Source organism: Bos mutus, chromosome 13 (genome assembly GCF_027580195.1).
Source record: "Bos mutus isolate GX-2022 chromosome 13, NWIPB_WYAK_1.1, whole genome shotgun sequence".
Classification (NCBI taxonomy): domain Eukaryota; kingdom Metazoa; phylum Chordata; class Mammalia; order Artiodactyla; family Bovidae; genus Bos; species Bos mutus.
In genome coordinates this window covers 78,290,002-78,305,570 of record NC_091629.1, presented here as the reverse complement: position 1 = coordinate 78,305,570, position 15,569 = coordinate 78,290,002, and the positions used below count along the sequence as shown (strand labels likewise).

Here is a 15,569-nt window from a genome sequence, read left to right as displayed (position 1 = left end):
AATTTGTGAAGAAAGTTTTTATTTTGTTAACCAGAGTTTTCTATTCATTGTATTGTCGTGGGTTTTAACATTTAACAAGATTATCTTTTAGGAATCAAGAGTTAGGATTTACAGCATTGTGGCTCTAAAATTAAATACTGAGCTCCATGCTTATGAAGCGAATCGGCACATAAGGATCGATATAATGACATTTTAGTAATTCCAAATATTTATTTTACTTCATTATTCAAATTCTTTTGTTTGCCTTCAGGCTGAGACTTTACAGACTGTTTTGCAGCCCTCTGTATAAAATACGTTCCAAGATGGACACCTATGAAGGAAACCACAGCTACAAGAAGCCAGTTCTTTCTGATCCAACTGCTATTTTTCATCTCTTCTTTCTAGCTCAAGCTCTGACTCAGAGCTGCTTCTTTCTACAAGAAATAAAAATAAAAAATATTTTAGAGAAGTAACCCCAAAACATTTTATAATTGAAGCTTAGTAATTAATTTTAATGCTCTGCTCCTTCTTTAGAAAAAGGAACCACCCACAGGTACAAATCTCCAGAAAATGAGAAACTTAAGACTAAAAACATCCATTTCTTTATTCTTCAATGAATCTCTACAAGGAAAAGTACTGGTATTTTAATAATTCTGGAATGCACAACAAAGTCAGGAAGCTTATAGTACACAGTTTTTTAATATGATATGGTTCTAGAAAATGGTGTGTGTATATATGTGTATATATATATAGTAAAACTCATAGAATCTGGTCTCGAGGTCTCAAATGTTTTTATTCTCTTGCATCAAGATCTAGCGATATTTTTTTCTCTAACTTTGGTTTGCTTGGAAACCTTAGGTCTGAATATAAGTGCATTTGTATCAAATCCTATTTGTAAATAATTATGAAAATGAGATAACCGTCAGGATTCCTAATATAGACACGATCTAATGTACACTATCTAGTCTACATCTAGCTGGACAAATGTGTACAACACATTTACCAAAGAAAAAACCATGTTTAAAATATCTGGCTAAAGTCAGAGCAATCCTATGTAGTTTTACCCTATCAGTTAATGATACTCAGTGTTGATATCTTACAACTAATCCACTCCCAAACTACAGCTATGACAATAAATACAAAAGCCAGGGAATGTGCTGGATGACAAGGAGAAAGACAGGACTGGATTGGCAATCTGGCCTCAAAGAGGGTAAATAATGTACAATGCTGCCGTTTACCAGGTGTGCCCGCACTTGTACTAGTTTCCTTAATGAGGCTGGAAGAAGGGAGCCGGAGGCGTAAACTTCTGATACTATAATAATGTGTGGAGATCTGTTGAGGTTTGGTGCTTTGAAGGTAAAGGTTCAACCAATTACCGGTTATTTTCATGAATATACTAACCCTGCTAACCACGTGGACCGTGTTTAGCATAAATAAAACTAACTGAACTACTCAGACTACAGTCCTGCCCAGAGTAGACTATGGCACAGTACTATACAGACCAGGAAGGTGATCTGAAGACGTGCAAAGATGTGAAGAGAACAAAGGAATGTTATGCAAAGTGTTATTTTGGTTATCACACCTCCCAATTTAGTTACAGGGCTGTAACCATGGCAACTGGGCCCAAATAAAGTGAAAGCAAGGATGGCCAGCTTTCTCACTGCAATGATAAAGCTATAGTTGTGTCTTTTTACAGCACAAGGAAAAAAAGTTTCTGTTCATCTCATATGAGAAAGAGCCAAATAACTTAAATATTATTTCAAAGCTTATTTTAGATTCAGCAAAATCTGTGAAATACATTTAAATGCAAGCTTAGTGAAGTGACTTCCATATGTAAATTTGCATATTACAACACCCACACAAACCACAGAAACCACAAATCTTAACAGACTGTGACCAATAAAGTGATTTACCTGGTTACTTTTCAATACATAATAGTGACATGCGACTTTTCAAAAGGGGCTAAGTTGGCCCCTCTCACGTCTTGTGGTAGTTGGACCAGTAACCACATCTTTTGGCTAGTATCTTTATGAGAAAGGAAGAAAGTGTTGGTGACCGCCAAATCATTTTCAGGATGTCAAAACTGCTGACTCATGGTCCTATGTCTTTCTCTAGACAAAATAAGGTTCAACTGAGAAAATGGGGGACATAAAACACAGGGCTGGCTTATAGAATAGGTTTGGAAGTGCCAATTCAGTTATTTCTTTCTTCCTAACAATGTGACCTATTATTCCTAAAGTTAACATCACATGAATGGCCCTGACTATTCCTGGATGCACTGGCCTGGCAGATGGTCTTTTTGCAGTGATGGATAACAATTAAATATTAATAATACTAAAACTTCCATGACTGTATTCTCAATTCAGAGCTATAAAATATGATCTAAAGAAATATAAACAGGTAAAATTTTTTCCTAAAAGGAATCAGGGTTCTTTGGAGAAATGGCTGAGGCAAGAAATAAATGAGATAAGCTAGGGACTTTTCCTGTCAAAAAGTAATAGTTATTAAAAAATGACACAGGAAACAACTGACAAAGGATTAATCTACAAAATATACAGCAGCCCATGCAGCTCAACGCCAGAAAAACAAACAACCCAATCAAAAGGTGGGCAGAAGACCTAAACAGACATTTCTCCAAAGAGGACATAAAGATGGCCGACAAACAATGAAAAGATGAGCAACACTGCTCATCGCTAGAGAAATGCAAATCAAAGCTGTAAAGGGTGTCACCTCACACTGGTCAGAATGGCCATCACGAAAAAGTCTACAAACAACAAATGCTGGAGAGGATGTGGAGCAAAGGGAACCCTCTTGCACTGTTGGTGGGAATGTAAATTGATAGAGCAACTATGGAGACCAGTATGGAGATGTCTTAAAAAACTAGGAATAGAACTACCATGTGACCCAACAACCCCACTACTGAGAAAATTGTAACTGGAAGAGATATGTGTACCCATGTCCGTTGCAGCACTTTTTACAACAGCTAGGACGTGGAAGCAACTTAGATGTCCATTGACAGATGAATGGATAAAGAACTTATAGTACATATATACAATGGAATATTACTCAGCTATAAAACATTAACACATTTGAGTTAGTCTTAATGAGGTGGATGAACCTAGAGCCTGTTGAACTGAGTGAAGTTAGCTGGAAAGAGAAAGACAAATATTGTACATTAACGCATGTGTAGGGAATCTAGAAAGATGGTATTAATGAACCTATTTGCAGCACAGCAATGGAGAGGGACACATAGAGAACAGACACTGGACACAGCGGGGGAAGAAGAGGGTACAACAAACTGAGAGAAGAACATGGAGACATATACATCACCATATATAAAACAGATAGCCAGGGGGAATTTGGAGGGAATCTAAGATGGGACAATTTAAGCATTAAAAAGAATATTGATGATAATGACTGTGATAATTCAAATTTATGCCAACTTCTGAATTCATCAAGAGCAAAAACTCTCATTGCTACTAGAGCATTAACTTGTTATTATAAAAACTGATGAAGGGAAACAAGGGCTTCCCTGGTGGCTCAGTGGTAAAGAATCAGCCTACAATGCAGGAGATGCAGGTTTGATCTTTGTGTTGGGAAGATCCCCTGGAGAAGGAAATGGCAACCCACTCCAGTATTCTTGCATGGAAAATTCCATGGTCAGAGGAGCCTAGTGGGCAACAGCCCATGGGGGGTTGCAAAGAGTTAGACATGACTTAGCTGCTAAACAACAACAAAGGAAAACAAAGCCTATATTTTGCTTTTCCTATATAAATGCATTTTGAGGGGGTAAATCAAACTCACCTGAAACTTGCAAGCCTGCTACTTCCCTGGGAGGTGGTTCTTCTTAGGACTTGTAAGTGCCAGACTGTCTGGTTCAGAGAGGTTGTCCTTACTAGGAATTTGGAAAACAGGGCTGCTTTTGATCCTGTGCCACCCCAAATGTATGAACCCAATCAGAGGTACCATAACACCCAGAACTTTGTAGTCTTTCCAGAAGTTCTGAAAGCCCATAGTACTTCAGCATCAGTGTACCTAAGAAAAGGTTGACAGTTAAAAACAAAATTAAAAAAAAAAAAAATCCCTCTAAAATTACACCTCTAAAGCACAAGCAAAATACTGCCCTCTAATAAAAGCTACCTGTTAAAAAGTTTCTAAGTACAATACATTGCAATGTTATTTAACAAAAAGAGGTAAGTTGCAGACTTACAGGGATAGCAGGAGATCAGGCTTGGAAACATACAGGACAACACTAAAAGTTTAGTCAGCAATTATGAAGGAGCAACATCACCTGCTGGGAAAGCTGCTGGAAACTTTGGGAACACTCATGCATCAATGTTATTGTCTTTATATAATTAATTTCTCTGACCCACAACAAGTTAAATCTATTTAGTCACAATTTTAACAGAAGAACCAAATGGCAATCCTTAAATATGCAGTGAGAATTCAGATTCTGCATTCTGATAGGATGTGAGTGATGATCTTTCCACTGAAATGTTGTCAAGCATTGTTCCCAATTGTAGCAGAAGACTTTTGGCTTGAACTCTGTGAATGCCATCTCCACATTTCTGTGCTGAGCCTCTGCATTTAGAGTGTTTACCCTTATCACTAACTATATCCTGTAAGGGTTATTTCTGCTTTACTGACTATGCCAAAGCCTTTGACTGTGTAGATCACAACAAACTGTGGAAAATTCTTAAAGAGATGGGAATACCAGACCACCTGACCTGCCTCTTGAGAAACCTATATGCAGGTCAGGAAGCAACAGTTAAGAACTGGACATGGAACAGCTGACTGGCTCCAAATCGGGAAAGGAGTACCTCAAGGCTGTTTATTGTTACCCTGCTTATTTAATTTACATGCAGAGTACATCATGAGAAACGCTGGGCTGGATGAAGCACAAGCTGGAATCAAAATTGCCAGGAGAAATATGAATAATCTCAGATATGCAGATGATACCACCCTTATGGCAGTTAGTGAAGAAGAACTAAAGAGCCTCTTGATGAAAGTAAAAGAGGAGAGTGAAAAAGTTGGCTTAAAACTCAATATTCAGAAAACAAAGATCATAGTATCTGGTCCCATCACTTCATGGCAAATAGATGGGGAAACAGTGGAAACAGTGGTTGACTTTTTTTGGGGGGCTCCAACATCTCTGTAGATGGTGACTGCAGCCATAAAATTAAAAGACGCTTACTCCTTAGAAAAGTTATGACCGAACTAGACAGCATATTAAAAAGCAGAGACATTACTTTGCCAAAAAAGGTCCGTTTAGTCAAAGCTATGGTTTTTCCAGTAGTCATGTATGGACGTGAGAGCTGGACTATAAAGAAAGCTGAGTGCTGAAGAATTGATGCTTTTGAACTGTGGTGTTGGAGAAGACTCTTGAGAGTCCCTTGGACTGCAAGGAGATCAAACCAGTCAATCGTAAAGGAAATCAGTCCTGAATATTCATTGGAAGGACTGATGTTGAAGCTGAAACTCCAATACTTCGGCCACCTGATGCGAAGAACTGACTCACTGGAAAAGACCCTGGGAAAGATTGAAAGCAGGAGAAGGGGACGACAGAGGATGAGATGGTTGGATGGCATCACCAACTCACTGGACATGAGTCTGAGTAAACTCTGGGAGTTGGTGATGGACAGGGAGGCCTGGCGTGCTGCAGTCCATGGGGTCACAAAGAGTCAGACACGGCTGAGTGACTGAACTGAACTGCTAAGGGTTATTGTCAACAAAGTTTACTTGAAGAAACTAGGGCTAGGAACTTGTCTGCAGTTTCAAAGCTCCATAGTATTAAGAACAGTTTTTTTGCTCTGTCTGTTCTGGAAAGCATGAAATGTGGCCCAGGAGGTCTGTTTCTGATGATCTCTTGGGTTTGGGGTTGTAAGTCTAGATGACCTCTCAAGACTTCTTACACTTTTTTACTCAAGGGAGCTCACTAGGCTTTAGTGATGAGCTTATACACTCATAATGCTCTGAATGGACCCGCTCTCCAAGCTCCCTTCTGGGCAATGAAGGACAATAAGGACTGTTAAGAATTAGGTTCAGTGGCATATATGTGAGTTCCATTATGAAATCACTTATGGTAATTTTGTGTGAATGTGTTTAGAAAAATGTCTGAACATAATTTTTATTTATACCTTCCCTTTTAAGGCAAGATTAAAATATAGGACTAATGAGCTACATATCTGAACTGTGTTCTGTATGTACATATTAAAAATAAACAATGCTTAGAGTTATGCCTATGTACATATATTATTCCCAGCATTAGAAACGATTTCTCCTCGAAGTACAAATTCACATTTCATAAGGACTTTTTTGCTAACTTAAACAAATTGCTAGAGAAATCATGGCCTGCTTTGTAACTTCAAGTATTTTTAGCCCTCTCTCTTCCCTCAAGGGCTTTGGCATTCTATATGCTTTTTTGCAACCTTTAGGACCATACCTTTTATTGACAAACTCATGTTCTAATCTTTGGAGAAAGTCAATCACAAATAACTGTATCATGATTACATTTCTTTGTGGAGCCCACTGTGCAAAAGCCTTTGGGGCATTTGAGATTTGAGGAACAATAAAACCTCTGAGGGAGGCCCTGGGTGATCAGGAATAATGAGGGAAGAGCTTGAAGACTTACTTCTGAGATGGAAGGAGGGACTTGAGGCTGTGCCAAAGTCAATGGTCTGTGTTGACAGGTGGCATTTTTGTCCACAAAATACCTTCAATTAAAGGATCAGGATATACTGTCCTTTCACATCCAGTCTCAATACTTAAGGTGACTTTAAGCATCTCCAACTCTGTCCCTTTTGACATGAGCTTGTCAAGTCACAGCACTTTTCATAGACAGCACCTCTGCCCCTGTTTACTTCTCATGATCACTAACATATCATCATATTTGTCACTTTTTCGTGAGTTATGAACTTTTAGGAAAACAGCTTATAGAAAAGACTCATTAGGAATGGGGGTAGTAGTGGTTTAGTTGCTAAGTCATGTCTGACTCTTGTGACCCCATGAGCTGTAGCCCACTAGGCTCTCCTTCTCCATGTTTGGAATGAAAGAATAAAATAATAAAGCTGAGATGAATAACTCAATAACCAAACTTCAGAATAAATCCAGGTCCAAGCTGTAACAGCAATGTCTGGACTGTGGTACTATTCCCTCCATGCACAACAGATCACAGTATGGAATGTCATGTGCTAGGAGCCCTCGGATTAGGATCAACGTGGCTCCCTGTACTCAACGTCTCTTTGGGTCTTCCCTGGGTTAAGACAAGGGAGGTACTCCATTCTGTTTATATTGTGTTTAACAGGCGAGTATCCTTTTCCACTAGAATAAGATGCATTAAGGATCAGTGCATCTTTTTCTAGATTTAGGTTTAGTTCAGCCTTGCAATTAGTATCTATTTTGGCTGAAAACTCATTATTTGCCAAATGATCACTGAGGCCCAGCAACAGCACTTCCTGATATAATAATTTTAATATTTGCTCAACACCTACATGCAGCCATTTCCTCATATTCTCTGCGTCTCATATATTGATTTGGCTAATGGAGGTGAAAAAGCAGGTAACTGACTTCCAGTGATTATTCTGTCGTCCTTTGTGAGGCTTGGAAGATGATAAAGATCAGAATGACAGGGCATTTTACTTTACAAAGTACTTTTAGAGTCTTCACATTTAAATCCACATAAACACGCTGAGTATCACACCATCTCCAGCAAGTAAGATAGACTCACAATGGCACAGCAATCTTCACCTACTTCGTTTCTTTTACTTAGCGTCTTTCCAGCATTTTATATATACTGTCGCTTGTATAAATCACATACCAGGGCAGACACGTTAGACTTTACTAAATAAGGCTCCTTGCTAGTTGTAAGAAAAAGACAACAAAGTAGTTAGTGAAGTAATGTGTTCCTTATTTTTCTCGTATCTTCTTGTGGGGCTTTTGCTATGCTAAGTCACTTCAGTCGTGTCCAACTCTGTGCGACCCCATAGACGGCAGCCCACCAGGCTCCACCGTCCCTGGGATTCTCCAGGCAAGAACACTGGAGTGGGTTGCCATTTCCTTCTCCAATGCATGAAAGTGAAAAGTGAAAGTGAAGTCGCTCAGTCGTGTCCGACTCTTAGCGACCCCATTGATTGCAGCCTAACAGGCTCCTCCGTCCATGGGATTTTCCAAGCAAGAATACTGGAGTGGGGTGCCATTGCTTTCTCCGTGTGGGGCTTTTAAATACAATCAAATATACTAGGGGTATACAATTTGATTTAATCCATTTTTTTCTTCTAAAGTCTTTTTGTGGAATATTTTCAAAATGAAACTTAGTATCACTGCCCTTTTCTAAAAACTATAACACAGGCTTACTTTTTAAAGTTAGAAAATACAGTAATAAGAAAGCTAAAAAAATCTGTAATCTTTTTGGTTTTAACAAAAATATGACTGCAATATACACTCTCTCTTTGTAATCTCTTCTCCCTCCAATAATATAAATCTTCATTATGATTTTTAGTAGTTATATAGCTTTTATGGCGATATCCTAATTTAACAGATCACTGATTGATAGGAATCTGAGATTTTTTTCAGTTTTATTGCTAAACATGCTGAGTACTCTTGTAAATCCTCCAGAGTCCATGCTATAGCCTCTCTATGCTGCTTCTCAGGATAATCAAAGTCTTACTAGAATTCCTAACAATTAACTCATTTTTCAAATGAATTTAACAAGAAGGTTTTTAAAACTTTGACTTTTATAAAGGTTCACAGTGCTGAACAGCAGGGAGACAGGGAGTTCCAAATTGGGGATGGAAAACAAAGCTGGATACAGCTTTTCTTGAGATGGCCCTTCCCTCAAAACATTTGGCAAAGAGTTATTCCAAGTGGTGTGGAACTATTTTATGGACAGAAGAGATTCCTAAGTCTGAAGCAAGATTTTCTCAAGAATATGCTCAAAATGATCACATTTGCCAGGCAAAAACAGGCTGGCTTCTAAAATGAGTTAGTGCTTCTTCATTCACAGAGCGTTTCAAGTTTGCTTGGACTAAAGCAGTGACACAGACCACAGCAAGAAGACGTCTTCCCTCTCCTTACCCTCCTCCAGTCAACCTGCCACTGCCCGTATCTTTCCTGGGTCCTCTCTAAACACGCTCCTAAGAAAAGCAAATGAAAGCAGAAGGTGTAGGGCTCTTTTGCAAAGATGGAGGAAACTAAGAAAAAGGAAAAGAGATTAGTAAATTTTACATTAGTAAACAGAAAGTAGATATTTACAGTTTTATCCATTGAAATGCCTCTGTTAAGTATAGAAAATGTTTATACACCATTGACACAGATGCTTTCTTATATCCTTCTTTCCAAAACAAATACTTTGTATTATTCAAAAAGTTTCCTATTTTTTCTATTTGTTTCCATAGCAATTTTATGAGACCAGTTTATATATGAGGAAACAGTAAATGATTCTAAAATTATTGTCAGTTAATATGGCACACGTCTTGGAGTTTGGAGTCCTAAAGTCTAGGCTGGTATTCTTAATGGCAATTTTCAAAAGTTGAGTATTAGTATCTCAGCTTTGGCAAGAGTCAATCAGAATTGCCAGTGCATAATGATGTGTGCCAAGAACATTCTGGGCACTGCTGAATAGCTGTGCGGGTCGCTGAGGTCAGGTTCCCCAGTGTATTACACCTGGCATGTCTTTATTCTCACAGCGGGATACATTAGAGGTTAACAGGTCTTGTGCCACTTGGTCCAAAATGAGAGGGCAAACAAGCCCATATCCTCTAAACACACACCCATGATCTAGTAATGGATGAGTGGAGCTAATTTTAGCCGCTATTTTTTTTTTTTTTTAGCTCAGTTCTTAGTGCTGAATAAATAGTGAGAAATTAATGAGCAGAATGGAGAAAAACTGGTTACATCTCTGCCCCACTAAAATATCATAATCTTTTTGACTGCATAGAACTGATCAGTAACGTGAAGGGCAAAAAAAGCACTTAATTCTAAACAACCTGGCCCTGGCTATCAGATTACTCTTGTATGCACGCAGTTAAAACCACCGCGTTTCTCTATCCATTAGGCCTACAATAACCCGGATGCAGGCAATGCGGGGAAGGCTCTCATTCTGCCTATTGGGCTTGCGGGGCGCCATCTGCTGGCCTCTTGAACACAGTGTAAGGCAGATTCTTACGTCTTCATTTGGCTCCGTTTAAATTTGAAAAAAAAAAAATGTTTAAAACATTTTTAAAAATTATTGAATGTAATTTAAACATGAAGAGAACACTAAATGGAAAGTTGAACAGTTAATTAACCCAGCTCTTGTGGCTGCGATATTTCATTAAATTTATTGGAATTGTATAATGCCTTTTCTTCTGGCGTGACAAATGTTGATTTTAAGTATCTGTGAATTCCTCATTCCTGAAATCTAATTACTGACCCTGAAAGTAGTTCTTTTTATCCTCAATTTTAATACAACAGTTCACATTTTGGCAATTTTGTGTACACGTTAGAAAGGACTGCATGGTGTCTTCAGGCCTATTGAACTGACTGGTATGCCAAACAGAACAATAATTTATTTTTCTTTTCCCCCTTTTCTAACTACATCACCTAAAATAACAGCTTTGCTGAACTTTGTCTTGTCAAAACACAGACAACAAAAAAATTACTGTCAATCCTTGATTAACTGAGTGGACCATGTGTCTTAGTGGCTTAGTCCTGTCCCGACTATTTGTGACCCCACGGATAGTAGCCTGCCAGGGTCTTCTGTCCATGGAATTCTCCAGGCAAGAACAGTGGAGTGGGTTGCCATTCCCTTCTCCAGGCGATATTCCCCACCTGACCCAGGGATCAAACCCGAGTCTCCCTCACCGCAGGCAGATTCTTTACTGTCTGAGCCACCAGGCTTACGAAAAAATAATGGAACGCTTCATGAATTTGCCTATCATCCTTGCACAGGGGCCATGCTAATCTTCTCTGTATCGTTCCAATTTTAGTATATGTACTGCTGAACCTGAGCTCTAAGTTTCCTTTCTGCAAAATCTTTCCCCTACCTTGACCAGTAGGCAGTAACTGGTCAGAATCAGCTGACCAGCACAGCCTGGTCTGGAGCGGGTCAGGACCAGGCGCAGAGCATGGTAAAGGCATAAGCATTTTACGATCTCTGATATCCTCTACTCCATTACTGTGAATTCAGTGTCTTTATAAATAAGTAGTATACTGGAAGCATCACAAGTTTTATATGGGAGCTTTTAACTGTCCACAACCTAAAATTTGAACAGCAAGTGAATAAGTAGCAACTAACAAGGAAAAGACGATCAGCTTTCTGGCAGGCTGTGGCTTATCAGAAAAGTGTGGAAAGTCGTTATAAAACTTAGGGTTGTCTGAGAATCTTTCCAGTCCCTTTCACCATCTTTACACCTGCCATTTGACATGGAAGCTGGTAGGGAGTTACTGAAGACAGTGGAGTGGGCTCTTAGTGCTGCAGCAATGCCTTTATGTTCCCCTGGTCAGATCTGAATCTCAAAAGGGCTGGTTTCTGTCCTCACCATTTCTGAGATTTCTATTTTACTCTCTAACTTGGTTTCTTCAGATAGCCTACTGGCCAGAGGACACTGTGGCTACTGGGTCTGAGCCCCTCTGCTTCCCGCTCCCATGTGGTAAAACTTCCGTCTCAGCTCCCATTTTCACGTCCTTCCTCACTGTCTCGGAGGAGGACCAGACACTTCTGGTCAGTCAGTCTCACCTGCCACTGTGTCTTCAGGGTCCCAACTCCATCACCCCCCCCCCCAACTTCTACTTTCTATCTCCCACTTGGAACTGGTCTTCCTCCTTGGCAAAACTGTTTTTCTCCACTGAAAAGGACCAAAAGCAAATTCCCTGAAGCCACTACCCTTTACTGGCCCTTCCTTCTAGTTACTAGACACTGATTCCTTTCAAATAACACATTTCTAGAGCCAATTCCCAGGAGAAGGCAATGGCACCCCACTCCAATACTCTTGCCTGGAAAATCTCATGGACAGGGGAGCCTGGTAGGCTGCAGTCCATGGGGTCACTAAGAGTCAGACATGATTGAGCGACTTCACTTTCACTTTTCACTTTCATGCATTGGAGAAGGAAATGGCAACCCACTCCAATGTTCTTGCCTGGAGAATCCCAGGGACGGTGGAGCCTGGTGGCTGCCGTTTATGGGGTCGCACAGAGTCGGACACGACTGAAGCGACTTAGCAGCAGCAAAACCAATTCCCACTTCCATCTTCACACCCAAGTAATTTGCTTTTGTTCCACTCTCCATGGAAACCACTTTGACTATAAAGATCATGAATCTCTCCCTATAATTTCTCTACAGCACTTTTGATGAGTTCTTGAAACTCTTTAAGTACCTGAGGCTAGTCTGATCCTTCTCGGTCTCCTTTAATGGTTCCTTGGTCTCCATCCACCTGTTCACCCTTCTCAAAGCTCTGTCCTTGGCTGTCTTCTCCCTCTGTTCATTTCCTGGGTGTCCTCATTCACAACCAAAGCTTCTACTTTAGCTTTGTGACTCCCATGCCTTCATTTCCAGCTTAGTCCCACATGTCCCATGCTGCTGTTCCCCACAAGTGTCTAAACTCATCTCATATAAAAATGAATCCTCTTTCCTTCCCAAATTGCTGTTTCTCCTCTACTTCCTGCTTTTTTTTTTTTAAATAAAGAAATTATCTACCTCACTGTTCAACTAGAAAATCTAAATACGGTGGATTCTGCTGTTTCTTAAACTCCCCATCAAGTCAGTCACCCAATTCTCCATTTGACCTGACATTTCTTTTGCACAATTTCTCCCTACCGCCATAGTCCAGACCCTCATTACCTCACTTGCTTCTAGTCCAATGGTTCTCAGTGTGGTTCCTTCGCCACTGGCAGTAGCATCACCTGGGAATTTATCAGAAATGTAAACTCTTGGGCTGCCCCGGAGCGACTGAATCAGAACTCTATACTGGGATTCAGTAATCTGTGTTTCAACAAATTCTTTAGGTAATTCTGAAGCTTAAATCTGAAAACCACTATTCCACTCTCTACCCTCTTAACACTGCTATCTTGGTGAAAACAACAACAGATACAGTTGTGTTGCTCAGAAGCCTTCAATGACATTTTTGACTAGAAGTGAAACCTACACTTCTTTGTACAGCACAAAAGATGGGATCTAGTTCCTGCCTACCAGTTTCCACAAGGTAAAGCACAATACATCGTCTTAGTAAGAATGCACTGTTGTGTAGTGATTAAGTGGACAAGCTGTGGAATCCTATTGCCTGGGCTTTGCATCTCTGCCTTATTACAGTACAGCTGGCTGTGACCCTGGATGATTCCTTAACCTCACAATGTACATCATCCATAAAATGAGAGTAACACTGACAGCCATATCACAAGGTTGTTGTGCAGTTATCACACACCTGGCACTCACGCTGGACTCTGTTACTAGATTTCAGGATGTTATAGAAAAGGTTGCTGCTAAGTCGCTTCAGTCATGTCCGACTCTGCGCGACCCCATAGACAGTAGCCCACCAGGCTCCCCCGTCCCTGGGATTCTCCAGGCAAGAACACTGGAGTGGGTTGCCATTTCCTTCTCCAATGCATCAAAGTGAAAAGTGAAAGTGAAGTTGCTCAGTTGTGTCTGACTCCTAGTGACCCCATGGACTGCAGCCTACCAGGCTCCTCCACCCATGGGATTTTCCAGGCAAGAGTACTGGAGTGGGGTGCCACTGCCTTCTCCCATAGAAAAGGTTAACAGGCTCCAAAAGTGAGGGCCAGGAAAGTTCATCATGAAGGAAAGAAGGAAACTCAAGGACAAAGCAAAACAGCAAAGACAGGGTGATAAATTCATATTTGTTTCTCTGACAACAATTAATGAAGTTAATGGTGCTAAGTGATTAAATATGAGGGTTCCATATGAGGGTTCCATCATCCATAATGATGCTTTGAGTAATGATGGAAATCAAATTCTAACCTCCCCCACTAAGTATGATCTTAAGCAAAAGACTTATTTCTTGCCTCAATTTCATAGTCCATAACATGGTGCTATATAATGAGAATTCCTATATATTTACCTAGGACTTCCCTTGTGGCTCAGACGGTAAATCATCCGCCTTCAATGAAGACCAGGGTTTGATCCCTGGGTCAGGAAGATCCTCTGGAGAAGGAAATGGCATCCCACTCCAGTACTCTTGCCTGGAAAATCCCATGGATGGAGGAGCGTGGTAGGCTACAGTCCATGGGGTCGCAAAGAGTTGTACACGACTGAGCGACTTCACTTGGTCTTGGTCTTACCTACGTAAATATTGTTTATCCAATATCTGATATGTGAACATTCAATACAGGGCAGCAATTATTCTTATTGTATGTACAATATCTTCAATACAAATCAGATATAAAAACAGGCACTTCTGGAGACTCCTGTCTGATCCAAGCTCTGGGGAGTGTGCAGACAGATGTCAGTCCCAGGACTGACTGTGGGAAGAGTTGAAGTTATGCTGTCTTTCGGGAACAGTGGGTATCCAATAACTGATCACTGCAGGGATATAGTCTTGATTCTTCCCTCCAACTTAGGACAACTCTCAGAGTTACTGTGAGACTTGGTAGATACTCTCCTTGGGACCATACTGCAGCTCAACTTTTTCTACCCACCATTCTACCTCTTTTCTTCCTTGGTAAGATCCAAAAAGTACTAATAAATGTCCTGGTCATAAATCTCCTTAGGTCTGCTTCCCAGGGAACCCCATCTAGGACAATCTGGAAACATCTTGTTCATTTATCAATGTACTTGTTGACTGTTGCCCCTCCCATTATTAAATATAAGGTCAATGTGATCAGGGCCATGCTCGTGTTGGCCACTTCTGTATCTGCTAACTAGGCAGTGTGACAAATATGAATATAAACTGCCGGTGTTAATGAATGCATCAATGAAACTGCGGGTAGAGCGAGCCTCTGAAACACCAACAGGATGTGAGCCTGCTCTGGAATGGGAGGAAGAAGCATATGACCTCAGGAGGCCTCCATCTCAACAGGGTTTCCATGCCCAGAATGTCCAAAGCGCCAAGTCCTGCTTCTGCCGTCCGAGCTAGTTCTGCCACACGCTGCGGAGTGCTCCCGTCAGAGGGCGGCTCTCCAGGCAGACACAGGTCTCAGGGCCAGGGCATTCGGCGCCTTCCCTCGGGCGCCTTTTCCGTCTACGTTTCGGTGCGGCCGCGCGGATCCGAGGGAGGAGTGCACACCCGGCGCTGTGCGCACACCTTCGGAGCACCCCCGCTCCTCCGCGTTCCTCCCGGCAGCAAGCGCCCAGCGCCGAGGCTGCAGGTTAAACGCAGTCTCTAAGGAGCCGGCCCCCCAGCCCCGCCCCCGGTCTCCTTCAGTGACCTTTCCGAGCGAGGACGAGGCACCGAGGAGCCCCGGCCCCCCTGCAGCCGGGCAGAGAGTCGGCTCCCCGCGGCGGCCCTGGCCTTCTCACCTGCCTGCCGGCCGCCGCCCGCAGCCCCCAAGGCCGCACCTCGCGCCGCCGCAGCTCCCGGAGTTAGGCCCGCTCTGGGAACCGAGCATGCGCAGCCCCGTGCTCGCGCAGGCCCGCGGCTCCTCCGGGCGTTGGTGACGCTTTC

The 15,569-nt window shown here is 41.5% G+C and overlaps 2 protein-coding genes and 1 non-coding gene across 9 annotated transcripts; all 3 read right to left on the bottom strand.

Moving 5' to 3' along the window:
- Positions 1–4: 4 nt before the first annotated feature.
- Positions 5–15,558, bottom strand: LOC138990481 (uncharacterized). 2 transcript variants are annotated; one of them, XM_070381983.1, is made up of 3 exons: positions 3,784–3,799; positions 1,893–2,004; positions 6–413 (listed from the first exon to the last, which is right to left on the bottom strand). In XM_070381983.1, exon 3 carries the CDS (start codon positions 369–371, stop codon positions 210–212), a length of 162 nt encoding a protein of 53 aa, XP_070238084.1. In that variant the 5' UTR covers positions 372–413; positions 1,893–2,004; positions 3,784–3,799; the 3' UTR covers positions 6–209. The 2 variants fall into 2 exon arrangements, with proteins under 2 accessions (XP_070238085.1, XP_070238084.1); XM_070381984.1 differs by lacking the exons at positions 1,893–2,004; positions 3,784–3,799 and adding an exon at positions 15,425–15,558 and having other exon boundaries at positions 5–413.
- LOC138990480 (uncharacterized) lies at positions 3,784–15,561 on the bottom strand. Of its 6 annotated transcripts, none has more exons than XM_070381978.1 (3): positions 15,425–15,561; positions 9,052–9,167; positions 3,784–4,014 (listed from the first exon to the last, which is right to left on the bottom strand). In XM_070381978.1, the coding sequence occupies exon 3, from the start codon at positions 3,991–3,993 to the stop codon at positions 3,802–3,804; it is 192 nt and encodes a 63-aa protein (XP_070238079.1). In that variant the 5' UTR covers positions 3,994–4,014; positions 9,052–9,167; positions 15,425–15,561; the 3' UTR covers positions 3,784–3,801. The 6 variants fall into 6 exon arrangements, with proteins under 6 accessions (XP_070238079.1, XP_070238081.1, XP_070238082.1 ...); XM_070381980.1 differs by having other exon boundaries at positions 9,067–9,167; XM_070381981.1 differs by lacking the exon at positions 9,052–9,167 and adding an exon at positions 14,028–14,247 and having other exon boundaries at positions 15,425–15,559.
- Positions 10,861–10,968, bottom strand: LOC138990590 (U6 spliceosomal RNA). The gene has a single exon (XR_011466717.1). It is a non-coding gene; the product is annotated as a U6 spliceosomal RNA (small nuclear RNA).
- Positions 15,562–15,569: the final 8 nt, after the last annotated feature.